This window comes from Felis catus, chromosome X (assembly GCF_018350175.1).
Source record: "Felis catus isolate Fca126 chromosome X, F.catus_Fca126_mat1.0, whole genome shotgun sequence".
Classification (NCBI taxonomy): domain Eukaryota; kingdom Metazoa; phylum Chordata; class Mammalia; order Carnivora; family Felidae; genus Felis; species Felis catus.
In genome coordinates, this window is record NC_058386.1 from 111,504,150 (window position 1) to 111,522,450 (window position 18,301).

At 44.7% G+C, this 18,301-nt stretch overlaps 1 protein-coding gene across 1 annotated transcript; it reads right to left on the minus strand.

Moving 5' to 3' along the window:
• Positions 1–320: 320 nt before the first annotated feature.
• LOC102900259 (integrator complex subunit 6-like) lies at positions 321–9,070 on the minus strand. Its single transcript, XM_019823489.3, has 5 exons — positions 8,845–9,070; positions 3,415–3,595; positions 1,654–1,776; positions 987–1,081; positions 321–605 (listed from the first exon to the last, which is right to left on the minus strand). Exons 2-5 carry the CDS (start codon positions 3,590–3,592, stop codon positions 600–602), a joined length of 402 nt encoding a protein of 133 aa, XP_019679048.2. The 5' UTR covers positions 3,593–3,595; positions 8,845–9,070; the 3' UTR covers positions 321–599.
• Positions 9,071–18,301: the final 9,231 nt, after the last annotated feature.

The window sequence follows — 18,301 nt, forward strand, 5'->3', positions numbered from 1 at the left end:
TCACGGTGCTGACTCCAGTCAAAGGAAGTTATAACAACTCACTTCAGTGAGGACATCTACTGGTCAGGTCCATCTGTAGTTAAGGTGTGAGTCATCCCCTCAGGAGGAGCCCACTGACCCCTCAGGCTGAGACAGCTCTCAGGCAAAACGAAGAAGAAATGGCTAGTGGACAAGACAGTTACGAATGCCAGCTACAGGCCTGGGGCCCGCTGAGGAGTAGGATTCAGTGCAACCTGATGACTTCACGGGGTCCCCCATTTCAGGGGGAAGGCAAACACAGACACACACACACACACAATAAATCGTCTGTTCAAACCAAATACTTAGGGAAAATGCCCAGCTTTTAATAACAGAAATTTATAACATTTAAGTTCCAACTCTTTTTCTTGGCCTCAAGAAGACAATTGTCTTAACTAACATGTGTGAGGAGGCATCAACAATATCGGGTTCCATTCTAAGGCAGCCATCTTGTTCTGGTTTGTTATTGATCATTTCACTAGTAGGATTATAAATTTGGGGTGGGATTATCTTCGTTGAGAATTTGGTCTGATTCCAATTTTTCTAGTACTGTCTCAAGGTGGCTTATTAAGTCTTGTCTTTTAAATCTGAAAACAAAGAAACAAGTCACTAGCCAAAAGATATCCAAGAACCCATAATTATGGAGACTCTGTGAAGAATAGAAAGAGAAGCTTCCAATCTACATGGGAATAGAAAATGGACCCTCATGGTAAGAGACAATCTAGGAAATACAAAGAGTGTCGGTCGATGGTCCACACCCACCTGAAATTCTGTTGTGAATAGAAGTCTTATTGAGCTTGGAAGAATGAGGCAGATCAGATAATATCAATCTAAATAACTGCAGAGACAGCATGAACTCTGACTGAGGGCCAGGGTTTAAGAAAGCCAGGCAGTCCTGTCCCGACCCTTTGCCCAGCACCTCCCTGGGCCCTGCTGTGAAACATACTGGAGTTTCTCTCTGTACCCACCTTGTTGCCTTCCTCCTGCAAAATGCAACAAAATTTTTGCCGCAATTCCAGAGGTTCTTGCACTCCTTCAAGCAGTTTGAAGACTCTATCATATTCTGGATATATTTAGAAAAAAAAAAACTGTCAGCATTTCTAAAGTAGAAAGAAGAGGCAGAGCTCAATCTTGGTGTATCTGCTGCCTCAGCAATCATTCAAGGGCTAGAATGTTACATAGTACTTGTGCTTTACATGCTTACATCCGGACACCGAAACATAGCTCCCCATGCAACCCTTATGAATAATAAACAATTAAGAGATTAAAAAAGAACAAAGTACTGAGACATTTTAGTCACAATAAAGAGGAACTGTCTTAAATTATGTGAAAACCCAATTCTGGGAAAGGATAAGCCGTAAGAGCTCTGTGGAATCCAGTCTAAATCACAGAATGAGAGGGGCGCCTAGGTGGCTTAGTCGGTTAAGCATCCAACCCTTGATTTCAGCTTAGGTCATAACCCCACAGTTCATGAGCTCCAACCCGGCACTGTCAGTGCAGAGGCTGCGGGATTCTCTCTCTCCCTCTCTCTGCCCCCCCCCCTTCTCAAAATAAGTAAACTTAAAAAAACTTTGAACTCATAGAATGAGAAAGACTTCCTGTGGTTTCACTTATGAAAATTCCTATTCTACTTACGTTGTCCAAATCTTCGAATTTCCTTCTTCAGTTGATGTTTCCTTTCCACAGTGGTTTCCATCGTTTTTGGCAGTTTCCCTGGCCCTTCTTCCAGCACAGATACTGCGGTGACCTTGGGATCATCTGTAGAGAGACGGATGGTAATGATTCCTCCCGCCAGTGCATTACTACCAGGTTTGTGACTCGGCCCACCTTTGCTGAGACGGGTTAAGTCACGAGGCAGAGAGTCCGATTGGCTGGTGTAGAATACCATCTCCTGCCATATTCATAGGCTCTGGGCAAACGGATTTTGACAAGAAGCTATCAGTAGGGATCGACCACTTTTCCCTCGCCCGCTGTGGATATTGTGAACGACAGGTGCATCTGGAAACCAAGTGTAATGCGGAGCTGCAACGGCAGGCATTTCAACGACCCCGCATGGACATCCACGTGCTCCACAGTCTCTCAAGTTCTTAGGTCATAGCAGGAGGATACACCGGATCTATGTATCGGACCTGAAAATTGGACTTCAGGAAAAATAACAGAAGAAGCCTCTTACATTCTTGGCACTCTGTGTGCATACGGAAATGTAGTTGGACAGTACAACCAGTAAACAAACATTCACAGGGCCCTGGCACCCATGGTTTAATGCCCCTTTGATGCCGTTTACAAGGTAAAAAGCTGAACGTGCCACTTGATGTCAGCATGCCTGATATTGGCACTCCATCACTAACACTCCCAGTCAGTTAATGATCTTCCTCATCGGTCTTTTCTGTCCCAGAAGATGAATTATTTTCTACATCATGTTGACACCTCTCCTTCATTTACTCAGCCTCCTCTGTGCCAGGCACTGAGCCAAATGCTGGGAGATGGGCAGTGAACGAGACAGACAGAAACAATCCCTACCCTTGTGGAACTTACATCCTCATGGGGAAGTCAGACGGTATGTGTAAAATGGGTAAAGGGAGTTATACAGTTTGAACTCGTGTTAGGAAGGAAGACATCAGGGATGTGACAGAGAGCAGGAGGGGGTGCCTCCAGGATCCGCGGTGGGGCAGGGCCCTCTGAGGAGGTGACCCGTGGAGCAGGAGACAGGGCGGCCTGTGCATGTGAGGAGGACTTTTGGCTGCCGTGAGGGCCAGTGCAGGGCCCTAGGAGGGGACGAGCCGGGGCCGTGGAGCAAAGGACAGAGGCAGAGAGAACAAGGAGGACACCCAGAGGACGCGTGCAGGAGAGGAGGGCAGGCCCGGGTCCTGCAGAGCATGTAGACCAGCGTCGGGAGCTCCGATTCTGTTCTGAGCGCTCGGGGGAGTTGGTGGCGGGTTTCGGGATGGACGTGGCAGGGTCGGATTTCCGTGCGCACAGGGTCAGTCGGGCTGCAGGGCGGTGATGGGTCAGGAGGGTCAAGTGGGAGAGCAGCTGTAAGGTCAGAAGCTAGTGCAGCGACCTGCTGAGTGAGGAGGCGGTGGGTAGAGGGACATCCCGATGGTGGGATCCAGGAAGGAGTACAATATTAAGAGGAGAGCCAGAAGACTCAAAAAAGAATGAAAGGAAAGGAATATTCAATAAGGAGAAGGAAACCAGTTGAGTGCGGAGCTTGGGAATCCAGGAAGGTTTCCATGAAGGAGAGCGGGAACACCTGTGCCTAATGTGGATGAGAAATTAAGGGCAGCGTCACCCAAAGCCGGTGACCTTGAGGGAACTGCTCCCTGGCAGGGAGGAGCCAGAGGCCAGGCTGCACTGGGGCAGGTCAGGAAGGGGGTGGGGGACGGGCATCCTCACCATCTTCCAAACACACGGCTGAGTCCCCGGCCTCGGATGCTCCCTCTCCTTCCGGCATCACTGACAGCATTGCCATGGTCAGTCTTCTCTTACACAGAGGAGAAGTCATGGGTTCTCCATGACGTTTCATTTGGTTCTCGGGCCCAACAGCAGACTCCTCTGCTTTATCGGTCATCATTTCCTGAGAAGCATCAAGAAACATAGCCCATTAATGACAAAAATGCAACCAAACTAGGGTGCATGGGTGGCTCAGACCCTTGATATCAGCTCAGGTCATGATCTCACGGTTCGTGGGACAGAGCCCTGAGTCAGGGCTGCTCGGGTTTCTCCCTCTCATTCTCTCTGCCCCTCCCCTGCTGGTTCTCTCTCTCTCTCTCTCTCTCTCTCTCTCTCTCTAATAAACAAATAAACTTAAAAAAATGCAACCATGCTGAAGCTTCATTGTACATATGTGCATACAACATGCCTCTCCATCGTTAATGTGAGTTTTCTCAAGGGCCAAGGTTTATCATGCCCCCAGAAACACTCCGTTCTCAGGAGCCCCAGCCTCTTTTCCATCCCTCTAGGGAGAAAATCGAGGAAGCTTGGGAGGAAGCTATCCTACAAGCGTAGTCCAAAGGCAAACATTGTACACGATGAATCAGCTCACTTGCAGGATGCGAACCCCTCAGCCAGAATTAAAGAAATACATGATTACCTCGCTGACAAAGTAAATAACATTCTGTGTCAACCCTTTCAGGGGAAATAATTCAGTTTCCTTTCCATATTTGATTTAAATACAACATTATCGATATTGGCCGAGTCTTTACAGAATGCCCCTGGTCGAGGGTGAGGGGACAGGAGGTGGAAATCTTTAATCCACGCGTGTCCAATGGCACAGAGTCCAACGTGTCCATCTAGGAGCCCTGTGATGGGCACTTCTCAATATTGTTCATAGATCAATTGGCACGTATTGGTATGTCAGACTAGCTGAAAGGTCTTCTCATTTAAGGGTAACCCCCAAATTTGCCCCATCATATTGGAACGAACTGGGGACAAATTCCTTTTCGGAATCATTGACAGTTCCCATTAAGAAGAACTACAAAAGGGGAGAATTATTTTCAGGGTGCATTTCATACTAGCCAGCTAAATGCTCTACTCTGCTAAATGCTCTACTCGTACTAATTTATTCAGTATTTCACAGAGCTATAATTGTGGCAAAAACTCAGGGCCAAGGTAAGGAAGAGAAGATGTGGAGGGAGTCAGAAGGGATCTGGAGCCCAGAGAGTCCCAGGAGCAGTGGGAAGGTTTGGTAGTACTGATGCCTTCTCCAGGGGTTGCTCGCATGCAGCCTTCAGTTTCGTCTGGTCACGAAAATCCCTTTGCTCGGAACAGACCATCTTATAAAAGTGTTGAGGGGCGCCTGGGTGGCTCAGTCGTTTGAGCGTCCGACTTCGGCTCAGGTCATGATCTCGCAGTTGGTGGGTTCGAGCCCCGCATCAGGCTCCGTGCCGACAGCTCCGAGCCTGGAGCCTGCTTCGGATTCTGCGTCTCCCTCTCTCTCTCTCTGCCCCTCCCCTGCTCCTGCTCTGTCTCTCTCTGTCTAAAAAATAAATAAAGACATTAAAAAATTAAAAAAGAATAAAGTGTTGAGATGAGGCGGGGGTGGCCACATCAAGAGTGGCCAGAACAAGAACTGAAGGTCACCGAAATCCCTGCTGTGAGGCCTCACGCGCTGCATTGGAGCACAGTCAAGAAATCCAGGAACAGGAGTGACTAGGGAAGAGCGTGTCAGTCTGCTGAGCACGACTTCCATCACCTCGACTACATCTGTCACCCTGCCGTTGACATGCTTGTTTATCAGCAGATCTCTTGTGATGCTGGTGAGTGTGAATCCCTTTCCCTGAGAACTGTCATCCCCTGAAAACTACTTGAGTACCATTCGAACTGCAAGATGTTAACTGCATTTAACTTTGAAGATAAACCTTTGATTGCATTTGAACTCAAAATGTTCACAGTCAGGGCCTGGAGTAAAGTGACCATATGAGGGTTGAGCAGCACAGGGAGCTGATCTGTTCTCAAACCTGATTCCAGGCCAACCCAGGGACCACCCCTCCTTTGCTTTCTCAAGGCTCCTGCCTGGCACCTTCCATTGTATGAGCTGAGATAAAATAGAGACACTTAGGGAAAAATAAAGATCACCAAAATTTTACTAAAGAAGAAAGACAAAACCTTAGAACTCCTGTATCTGGTAAAAGGATTAACAAAAAAATTTAAAAACCTCCTATCCAATTAAAAAAAAATTAAAAAGTTAAAAAATTAAAAATAAACAAAAACTTCCTATCCAGAAGGCTTCCCTGATGAGTACTCCACGAATTTAGGGGGAAATAATATCAGTGTTACATAAACTCTTGGACCAGTTCCCACCTCATTTTATGATGCAAGTACAAACCTGACACCAACATCTAACAAGGACATAGAAGAAAGGAAAACCACTGGCCAAGATTCCTTTCCTGAAAACACATATACAAATTCTGAACAAAAGATTAGCAAACAAACAAAAAAGATATGCATCATGTTATGATGTCGTGTATTTCATGAAGGCAACATTGGTTTAAAATTTGATCAGTCCAATTGTATTTAGAAAAAAAAACAAGGAAAGTTTCCATTATTAATTTTATAGATGGTTCCAAGTTCACAAGCTACTGATGCTTAAAAAGTATCAGCAACTGAGAATAGAAGGTAGTTTCCTTAACCTAATAGAGAGTATTCACCCCCCAAAATCCTATAGCAAACATAATACTTAATGGCGACATACCACACATTTTCTACCTAAGTTTGTAAACCAGACAAGGACGTCTACTATCTATTCAAAAATATACGGAGGTCATAAAAACTGCAACAGTGTTGGGGCGCCTGGGTGGCGCAGTCCGTTAAGCGTCCGGCTTCAGCCAGGTCACGATCTCGCGATCTCGCGATCTCGCGGTCCGTGAGTTTGAGCCCCGCGTCGGGCTCTGGGCTGATGGCTCGGAGCCTGGAGCCTGCTTCCGATTCTGTGTCTCCCTCTCTCTCTGCCCCTCCCCCGTTCATGCTCTGTCTCTCTCTGTCCCAAAAATAAATAAACGCTGAAAAAAAAAATTTAAAAAACTGCAACAGTGTCAAGAAAATATTACAAGTATAAATTGTGCAAAGGGAAAAGCAAAACTGTCATTCACAGATGACATTTTTCTGTACATGGGATATCCAAAAGGATACGAACAATTAGAGTTGATATGTGAACAACAGCCAATTTATTGTATTCAGGAGGAAGAATCGAAAACCACATCTACTTCTCTGTAATAACCAAAATATTTAGAAAAAGAAAATTAAAATACCATTGCGAACAGTGTCAACAACATCAAAACCCAGGGAGTAAACCTAATGACAGGTGTCCCAGAGAACTATACGTGACACAAAAACCCCACTGAGAGATGTTTCAGGCCTCAAGGCAATGGAGAGAAATACATTTTTTTTTTTTTTTTTTTACGGATCGCAAGACTCATTAAGTCATTATTGTCATTTCTGCCAGGAGTAACTATTGTAATCATATTTAAAATGTAAATAACTTTCTATTTCGAATTTCAAAACTCCATCTTGTTCCTTTTGGGGAAATTAGTGAGCTGATAGTACACAGTGGAAGGGCTGAGGAGAGTGGCAAGCACGTGGCATTGGAGCAAGGGTGGGCGGATACACCCGTGCAAGACCCTAGAGGGTCTGGAAATCAATCCGGAAAGAACAGCTGCTAGACGGCTGACACTGGGGCCCGCGAACCACTGTGGGCCCTTCGGTAAGTCCACCCGGCCCCTGCGGGGAAACGGGCCTCCTCTCTGACCTCAGTCCCATCCACACCACATTGATATCAGATGAAGAGGACATCTGGAATAAAACCTAGGACGTCACCTTCATGGCTTTGGAGTAGGAAAGGTTTTGAAAAAATAAAAGCACTGACCAGAAAGAAGAGATTGTTCAATTACACTTAATTGAACTGAGAATATCTGTTCATCGAAATGACACTATTGAGATGGTGACAAAGCAAAACAGATCCGCAGAAGATACTCAGATTGATATATTTAAGTATACATAGAAATAGAAATATATGCAGGGCTACAAATCAATTTAGCAAAACACAAATATTTCAATGAAATGTGGCTAAAAAGACCTGGAAAGGCACCTCGTAAAACACACACACGGATGGCCAATCAACCTCTAATCAGCACAAAAGGCACATTTAGACTTAAGGAGAGGCCCTTGCACACCCAGCAGGGTGGCTGAGATTCAAGACTGCCTGTACACCAAGTGTTTGTGAGTATGGAACGTAACCAACTCTCATACACTGTGGACCCAGGTCCCCAGCTTGATGCCCCAGGTGATAGTTAAAAAGTGAGATGAAACTCCCCCAAGACTAGATCCAGAATTCAAGGAAAATTACTGTGCCCAAGGCTGCAACACAGCATCCTTGGAAGAACAACTTCCCGAGAGTGCCTCTGCGCACCCAACGAAGACCTCCCCCCAAAGGCTGAGACAGAGCCCCACACTGCTCCGCAGCCACGGCTGAGACAGCAGCCGGGGCCTAGTCCCCCCCACTGCAGAAGGGACACCTCCTCAGCCAGGGCTGAGGCGGAGCACTCAAGGCGGAGTCCCCCTTCTGTGCACAGATGGACCTTTCCAACAACAGTCTCAGCTCCCCAGATGGCAGCCGCGGGAGCACCAAGAAAGAGCCCAAGCCGCCAGCGCCCAGAAAGGACCCAACGTCAAGTTGTCTCCCCGACGGCTCACACAGAGCCCCCCGAGGGCGACTTTCACTCCAGTCTTAAACACCCGAGGAGCAGCACCCCCACTGGCTGTGACACAGCACCCGTGAAAGCCTCCCCAGGACTCAGCGTCCCCCCCCCCCCACCGCCCGGGGACCAGCCCGACGCGAGCAAAGCCCACCGCCACCGAGGCTGAGACAGAGCACCCAGGGAAAAGTGCCCCCTCAGGCTGAGCCAAGCCCCGAGGAGAGGCTCCCACAGGCTGAGGCAGTGGCCCTCGTGGGCAGGAATCTGGGGGCCGAGGCAGCGCGCCCGAGGAAACGCTGCCCTCGCACGGCTCGGGTGCACGGCCAGGAAACACCCCCACCCCCACTCACGACTGACATAAGCCCCCGGACAAGAGTCCCCTCCCCAGCACTGAGACGGGTCCACGAGGAAAGGCCCTCGCGGAACTCTGTCTCTCTGACCACCAAGCTGGCCGACGCCCGCTGCCCAGGGAAAGGCCGCCCACCCCGGGCTGAGACCAGAAGCCAAGGAACTGTTTCCACGGAGCTGAGGTTGATCACCCCGCAAGATACCGCACCCAAGGGAGACACGCCTCCCGAGTTCAGGGAGAGCTCCCAGGGAAAAGGAGCCGCGCTCCGAGTGTTAAAAGGCTGACCTTGTTCCCGGAGCCTGGCGGTAACCCGCAAAATGGCAGTGAGGCTGTGGTGCCTCTCACGTGGAACTTTCTAGAAATGTGCCCTCTGGGAGTCGCTGGAAATGCGCCCTCTAAGGGTTCTGGGAGCGGTGTGCACACGTGGAACTTTCTAGAAATGTGCCCTCTGGGAGTCGCTGGAAATGCGCCCTCTAAGGGTTCTGGGAGCGCTGTGCACAGGCACGTGTGTGGCCGGAGGACTGATACATTATTATTTTCCCGGGGGGGGGTGTAAGCCAAGCAGCAGACCCCGGATGCTGCAGGCCCGCTGCCCTGCAGCGTGCCTGCAGTTCTGGGCGCAGAGCCTGGTGCTGGAGAAGCCTCTGGTCCCCAGGACCCTTCTGTGCCGGTCCCCCAGCGCCACGAAGCACGTCTTTCCACCCCCCACGCCCCCGCCAGCGTGTGTCAGGCGCCCCCTACAGACAGACCTCGGTCACTGACGCCACAAGAAAACTTAAAGGAACCAGAACATTTTTCAATCCAGCAGGCTAGCAGTGTGAATTTGGAGCGGAGAGGGAATAAGTCAAAAGCTGGCACACCGTATTAACAGTAAGAGAGGAGGATGATATGATCATCCTAATAGATGAAGACCACACGTGATAAAATGCAGCAGATATTCGTGAGAAAAAGTTAAAAGCCCTTGCTATAAAACTGCCAGCACAAATCTGCTTTGCACATTACTCTTGGGGGAGAGTTAGAAATGTTGCTCATTGGGGCGCCTGGGAGGCTCAGTCTGTTAAGGGCCGAGTTTAGCTCAGGTCACGATCTTGCGGTTCCTGAGTTCCAGCCCCGAGTCGGGCTCAGTGCTGACGGTACAGAACCTGTTTGGGAATTCTCTCTCTTTCTATCTCTGCCCTTCTCTCTCTCTCTCTCTCTCTCTCTCTCTCTCTCTCTCTCTCTCTCTCAAAATAAATAAACCTTTTTTAAAAAATGAAATATTGTGCTCGCTTCGGCAGCACATATACTAAAAATGAAATATTGCTCATAAAATCAAAACAGGATCACCCCTTCTCTTCCACACTCGGTACAGGAGCATCAGGTTGTGAACAGGGCTGTGCACACAGAGGGAGCTCTCAGACTGCGGAATTACGCACAGTCCTGACAGCAGTGCTTTCCAGGCAGTCACCAGGCACCTCGAATAGTGACAACCGTCTGGAAAGGGAGCTTTGCGGAAGCTCTGAATCTCTTTCTTCCCCTTCAGTGCGGCTGCTAGGTTGCCGCCTCACAGAGCAACAGGAGCTATGAGTCAATTTTCAAGGCTACTGGGGAGCAGAAAAGAGGAGGTTAGGAAGAGGGCAGTTTAAAACATCACAAAGGCTGCTGTCAGCATTGCGATTTAGCCAGTTTTCTTGCATGAACATCGTTCCGAGTCTTGTAGCCCCGTTGGTTAATTCCAGAGCGCTGAAACCTTGACAACATTTGCCAGTGTTCTCATTGCTGTTTGGCATCAGTGGGTTTTCAGAAGTTTTTATTCCACCACTTTGTAAGTGCTTCTTCCTACATACTCCATTTCAATCTAAGTATAAACCCAAGAAATGAAACTATATTATTCATAAAGTCCTTTTCCTCTGGAAGAAAACTAATGCGTGGTGTCTATATAATTGTGCACAACCACCCATGATGAGGACTTTAAGAAATCTATCTATCTATCTATCTATCTATCTATCTATCTATCATCTATCTATCTATCTATCCCCTATTTTCATTAAGCCTCATTATAGCACCTGCTACTAGAGTTAGTTAGATTTCCCCCTGTGTGGATAGCTTGCAGGTAGGGATTCTTTGGGATTTCATATGTGAAATTTCCTTGCTGTTAAGTTGCATAACCAAACGTGAACAAATACCCTTGTTGCTGAGTGATGTTTCAGATTTAAATCCTTACATTCGCATCTTCGATTGTATTTCTTTTTTTATTCAAAAACCTTTTTTATGTTTTTATTTTATTTTCGAGAGAGAGCCAGAGTGCGAGCGGGGGAGGGACAGAGAGAGAGGGAGACAGAATCTGAAGTAGCCTCCAGGCTCTACGCTGTCAGTGCAGAGCTCGATGTGGGGCTTGAACTCACAGACTGTAAGATCGTGACCTGAACTGAAGTCGGACACCCAACCAACTGAGCCACCCAGGTGCCCCAGTCTTTGATAGTATTTTGAAAGAAAAAGGTACAATTTTTGTCCTGGAAGGACTAAATAAATCACAAGAAAGTCATAACTGGAACGTTCTCCAGCATCGATGAACGTGTGAAAATAAAAAATTCATACATGTATGTATGCGATGTCGTCACCTTTGTGTACGCTAAATCTTTGTAAGTTGGTAAAAACGTGGCTAGTTGAGGAAATGTCAACCTTCTCATAAACATTAAAAGAAAACTCCACAATGTCATGTTTTTCTTACAGCGTATCCCTTGTCAGTCTGATAAGGGTCTTTTAACCTCCAGACTGCCTGGCTTGCTCCAACACTTTGCCTCTGTATGTCTGCAAAACCCACCACAGCAGTGCTCATATTAGGGTTAGACTGAATAAACAAGACTGGAATCTTGAAGGGGCGTACTTAGAATCCCACCTACCACACAGGCCAAGAGGGGCCAACTTTATAGGAACTTTGTTCAAGGAAATCCTTCCAGAAGGCAGAAAGTCGAGCTGGCCTCCTGGTCATTCATTTTTATTGAAGGGGGAGATGGCCAAAGATATAAGTCTATATTGATGTGTATTTTATGCCCAGTTGAATGGCTGCATGGTCAGGAACTTTGAAGGAACACAATGAGAGAATTGTGACAAAGGGGTGTGAGGAAGGGGTGGGGGGATAGATGTGTCCAGATGAGCATAGAATGTAAAGATAAATGTGTCTCAGGAGATTGGTCAGTAAAGAATAACCTTAGCAGAGCAGAAGTTTAATGATCTAATGGTTAGCATACCCATTTGGTAAATATCCAGCAGGCTCTTCCCCAGCAGCCATGTCAGAACCCAGGGGGGCCAAGAACTAAGTGGCCAAGTGGCAGGGATGGAGGTTGTGCTCAGCACCATGGGCCTCCACTCACCAAGGCTGACCTCACCACAGCCACTGCTGAGTGCCCCATCTTCTGAGGGCCAGAAGCAGGGCCAACATGGAGCCCCTGATATGGCACCAGTCTCCAGAGTGATCAGCCAGCTACCAGGTGGCAGGGAGTTTACTCTGTACCAATTTCAGCTGAAGTGGATGGTCCTTTGGACAGACAGTGATCATGGAAATGTGCTTCTCTTCACGAGATATGGTCTGAAATTTTGTATCTTGCATCACTATGTTCTAGGATCTAGAATAGCCTCTCTTTATCTCATTTATTGCTACAGGCTCAAATTACTAAGGCTAAAACAATTCCTATGCCCTTCTACCCAGGATTGTGAATAGGCCGACCTTCCTCGTATAATAATCTCAACTCAAAAAAAGAAAAAAGAAAAAAGAAAAAGAAAACAACCGCCCAAACTGACTTATTCTGCATTTGGAAGAACCTAGGCTCTATGGTGGCCTCTTATCATGCAGAGAACTTTAACCTCATTGAGAATTTAACTGTATCTACTGACTCTTCTCACAGAAAAGTACCCTTATACATAACACTTGGTATACAATTTCGGGGGGGAGGGGGGGTGGGGGGCTGTCCTGGCTTAGATTTGCTCATTTTTAGTGGACTGGTGAGGCCACTTAAAATCAAGAGAACAGAATGAGTGGGGGCACATTTAAAGCAGACGCAAGTTATCCTGGGTACTATCGGTTTCACTATTTGTAAACAAAAAATTATTTTTGTTTTAAATATAATTTATTGTCAAGTTGGTTTCCATACAACATCCAGTGCTCATCCCAACAAGTGCCCTCCTCAATTCCCATCACCCACTTTCCCCTCTCTCCCACCCCCATCAATCCCCAGTTTGTTCTCAGTATTTAAGTGGCTCTTATAGTTTGCCTCCTTCCCTCTCTATAACTTTTTTTCCCTTTCCCCTCCCCCATGGTCTTTTGTTGAGTTTCTCAAGATCCACATATGAGTGAAAATATATATCTGTCTTTCTCTAATTCACTTATTTCACTTAGAATAATACCCTCCAGTTCCATACACATTGCTGCAAATGGCAGGATTTCATTCTTTCTCATTGCCAAGTAGTATTCCATTGTATATATAAACCACAATTTCTTTATCCATTCGTCCGTTGATGGACATTTAGGCTCTTTCCATCATTTGGCTATTGTTGAAAGTGCTGCTATAAACATTGGGGTTCATGTGCCCCTCTGCATCAGCACTCCTGTATCCCTTGGGTAAATTCCTAGCAGTGCTATTGCTGGGTCATAGGGTAGATCTATTTTTAATTTTTTGAGGAACCTCCACACCGTTTTCCAGAGCGGCTGCACCAGTTTGCATTCCCACCAACAGTGCAAGAGGGTTCCCGTTTCTCCACATCCTCGCCAGCATCTATAGTCTCCTGATTTGTTCGTTTTAGCCACTCTGACCAGTGTGAGGTGATATCTCATTGTAGTTTTGATTTGTATTTCCCTGATGATGAGTGATGTTGAGCATGTTTTCATGTGTCTATTGGCCATCTGGATGTCTTCTTTGGAAAAGTGTCTATTCATGTCTTCTGTCCGTTTCCTCACTGAATTATTTGTTTTTCCGGCGTGGAGTTTGGTGAGTTCTTTATATATTTTGGATTCTGGCCCTTTGTCCAATCTGTCATTTGCAAATATCTTTTCCCATTCTTTCCGTTGCCTTTTAGTTTTGTTGATTGTTTCCTTTGCAACGCAGAAGCTTTTCATTTTGATGAGGTCTCAATAGTTCATTTTTGCTTTTAATTCCCTTGCCTTTGAAGATGTGTCAAGTAAGAAATTGTTGTGGCTAAGGTCAAAGAGGTTTTTCCCTGCTTTCTCCTATAGGGTTGTGATGGTTTCCTGTCTCACATTCAGGACCTTTATCCATTTTGAGTTTATTTCTGTGAATGGTGTAAGAAAGTGGTCTAGTTTCATTCTTCTGCCTGTTGCTGTCCACTTCTCCCAGCACCATTTGTTAAAGAGATTGTCTTTTTCCCATTGGATACTCTTTCCTGCTTTGTCAAAGACTAGTTGGCCATACACTTGTGGGTCCCACTCTGGGTCTCTATTCTATTCCATTGGTCTATGTGTCTGTTTTTGTGCCAATACCATACTGTCTTGATGATTGCAGCTTTGTAGTAGAGGCTAAAGTCTGGGATTGTGATGCCTCTGCTTTGGTTTTCTTCCTCAATATTACTTAGGCTACTCGGGGTCTTTTGTGGTTCCATACAAATTTTAGGATTGTTTGTTCTGGCTTTGAGAAGAATGCTTGTGCAATTTTGATTGGGATTGCATTGAATGTGTACATTGCTTTGGGTAGTATTGACATTTTAACAATATTTATTCTTCCAATCCATGAGCATGGAATGTTTTTCCATTTCTTTGTGTCTTCTTCAGTTTCCTTCATAAGCTTTCTATAGTTTTCAGCATACCAATCTTTTACATCGTTGGTTAGGTTTATTCCTAGGTATTTTAGCGTTCTTGGTGCAATTATGAATGGGGTCAGTCTCTTTATTTCTCTTTCTGTTGCTTCATTATTGGTGTATAAAAATGCAACCAATTTCTGTACATTGATTTTGTACCCCACAACTTTCCTGAATTCATGCATCAGTTCTAGAAGACTTTTGGTGGAGTCTGTTGGGTTTTCTATGTAGACTATTATGTTGTCTGCAAAAAATGAAAGTTTGACTTCATTTTTGCCAATTTTGATGTCTTTTATTTCATTTTGTTGTCTGATTGCTGATGCTAGGACTTCCAACACCATGTTAGACAACAGTGGTGAGAGTGGACAACCCTGTCATGTTCCTGATAAGGGAGAAAGCACTAAGTTTTTCCCCATTGAAGATGATATTAGCTGTGGCCTTTTAATAAATGGCTTTTATGATGTTTAAGTATGTTCCTTCTATCCCGACTTTGTTGAGGGTTTTTATTAAGAAACGATGCTGTATTTTGTCAAATGCTTTTTCTGCATCTATTGACAGGATCATATGGTTCTTATCTTTTCTTTTATTAATGTGATGTATCACATTGATTGATTTACAAATATTGAACCAGCCGTGGAGCCCAGGAATGAATCCCACTTGATCATCGTGAATAATTCTTTTTGTGTGCTGTTAAATTCAATTTGCTATTATCTTGTTGAGAATTTTTGCATCCATATTCATCAGGGATATTGGGCTGTAGTTCGCTTTTTTTGCTGGGTCTCTGTCTGGTTTGGGAATCAAAGTAATGGTGGCCTCATAGAATGAGTCCGGAAGTTTTCCTTCCCTTTCTATTTTTTGGAACAGCTTGAGAAGGATAGGTATTAACTCTGCTTTAAATGTCTGGTAGAATTCCCCAGGGAAGCCATCTGGTCCAGGACTCTTATTTGTTGGGAGACTTTTGATAACTGATTCAATTTCTTCACTATCTATGGGTCTGTTCAAATTTTCTGTTTCTTCCCATTTGAGTTTTGGTAGTGTGTGGGTGTCTAGGAATTTGTCCATTTCTTCCAGGTTGTCCAGTTTGTTGGCATATAATTTTTCATAGTATTCCCTGATAGTTGCTTGTATTTCTGAGGTATTTGGTTGTAATAAATCCATTTTCATTCATGATTTTATCTATTTGGGTCCTCTCTCTTTTCTTTTTGAGAAGCCTGGCTAGAGGTTTATTAATTTTGTTTATTTTTTCAAAAAACCAGCTCTTAGTTTCATTGATCTGTTCTACTGTTTTTTTTTTGGATTCTATATTGTATATTTCTGCTCTGATATTTATTATTTCTCTTCATCTGCTGGGTTTGGGGTGTCTTTGCTGTTCTGCTTCTAGTTCCTTTAGGTGTGCCGTTAGATTTTGTATTTGGGGTTTTTCCTGTTTCTTGAGATAGGCCTGGATTGCAATGTATTTTCCTCTTAGGCCTGCCTTTGCTGCATCCCAAAGGGTTTGGATTGTTGTATTTTCATTTTCATTTGTTCCCATACATATTTTAATTTCTTCTCTAATTACCTGGTTGACACATTCATTCTTTAGTAGGATGTTCCTTAACCTCCATGCTTTTGGAGGTTTTCCAGACTTTTTCCTGTGGTTGATTTCAAGTTTCGTAGCGTTGTGATCTGAAAGTGTGCATGGTATGATCTCAGTTCTTTTATATTTATTGAGAGCTGTTTTGTGACCCAGTATGTGATCTTTCTTAGAGAATGTTCCATGTGCACTCGAGAAGAAAGTATATTCTGTTGCTTTGGGATGCAGAGTTCTAAATATATCTGTCAATTCCATCTGATCCAATGTATCATTCAGGGCCCTTGTTTCTTTACTGATTCTCTGTCTAGATGATCTACCCATTGTTGTAAGTGGAGTATTAAAGTCCCCTGCAATTACCACATTCTTATCAATAAGATTGGTTATGTTTGTGATTAATTGTTTTATATATTTGGAGGCTCCTGTTTTCGGTGCACAGACATTTATAATTGTTAGCTCTTCCTGATGGATAGACCCTGTAATTATTATATAATGCCCTTCTTCATCTCTGGTTACAGCCTTTAATTTAAAGTCTAGCTTGTCTGATATAAGTATGGCTACTCCAGATTTCTTTTGACTTCCAGTAGCGTGATAGATAGTTCTCCATCCCCTCACTTTCAATCTGAAGGTGTCCTCAGGTCTAAAATGAGTATCTTGTAGACAGCTAATAGATGGGTCTTGTGTTCTTATCCATTCTGATACCCTATGTCTTTTGATTGGAGCATTTAGTCCATTTACATTCAGTGTTATTATAGAAAGATATGGGTTTAGAGTCATTGTGATGTCTGTAGGTTTCATGCTTGTAGTGATGTCTCTGGTCCTTTGTGGTCCTTGCAACATTTCACTCACAGAATCCCCCTAGGATTTCTTGTAGGCCTGGTTTAGTGGTGATGAATTCCCTCAGTTTTCGTTTGTTTGGGAAAACCTCGATCTCTCCTTCTATTCTAAATGACAGGCTTGCTGGATAAAGGATTCTTGGCTGCATATTTTTCCTGTTCATCACATTGAAGATTTCAGCCATTCCTTTCTGGTCTGCCAAGTTTCAGTAGATAAGTCTGCTACTACCCTTATGTGTCTACCTTTGTATGTTAAGGCCCGTTTATCCCTAGCTGTTTCCAGAATTCTCTCTTTATCTTTGTATTTTGCCAGTTTCATTCTGATATGTCGTGCAGAAGATCGATTCAAGTTACGTCTGAAGGGAGTCCTCTGTGCCTCTTGGATTTCAATGCGTTTCCTTCCCCAGATTGGGGAAGTTCTCAGCTATGATTTGTTCAAGTACACCTTTAGCCTCTTTCTCTCTCTTCTTCTTCTTCTGGAATTTCTATGATAAGGATATTGTTCCATTTAATTGAATCACTTAGTTCTCTAATTCTCTCCTTGTAATCCTGGATTTTTTTTATCTCTCTTTTTCTCGGCTTACTCTGTTTCCATAATTTTATCTTCTAATTCACCTATTCTCCCCTCTGCCTCTTCAATCCATGCTGTGGCTGCCTCCATTTTATTGTGCACCTCACTTATAGCATTTTTTAGCTCCTCATGACTATTTCTTAGTCCCTTGTTCTCTGCATCAATAGATTCTCTGCTGTCCTCTATGCTTTTTTCAAGCCCAGCAATTAACTTTGTGACTATCATTCTAAAACCTTGTTTAGTTATGTTGCTTGTATCAGTTTTGATCAATTCTTTAGCTGTCACTTCTTTCTGGAATTTCTTTTGAGGGGAATTCTTCTATTTCATCATTTTGGCTAGTTTTATGTCCCTTATGAGTTTGAAAAGCTTGTTATGTGCTCTGCACCTGTGAGCACCGCTATATTAAGGGGGCGGGGGGGAGGGTCATACACTGTCCCGGGCCTGGCCCTTCAGGAGGTCTTTTTTGGACAGTGTTTTTTGCCCTTTGTTGTTGTGACTTTGGTTATTTTATTTCCCTACTTGTAGTGATGTTTTGGACCCTCCACCAGGTGTGCCTTGATTCGTTCTTTGAAGTAGCCCTGGAGAGGAAAACAAACAGACGGACAAACAGGAAACAAAAGGATACAAACACGCAAACAAATAAAACACACAAAAACAAAAGCAAAAAACAAAAAATGATCCAAAAGCAAAACACCAGAAGCACCAGCTGTAAGTAAAGAACAGGGTGGAGGTGGTGCCGATGGAAGAGCACATACAAAGAGAGAAAGGATGGGGCAGGGGTGGGGGGGTGGAGGGGAAGAAAAGATAAACATTCACCAGGCAGAGAGACTAAAAGGCTTAATCCAGAGAGAGAGAAAGGAAAATAAAGAAGGAGGTGGGGGGGGGGGGGGCGGAGCAGAAGAAACTAAGATAAAGTTACCCAGACAAAGAAACTCTACTGCTTGATTATTCCAGAGAGAGAGAAAGGAAAGTACAGAA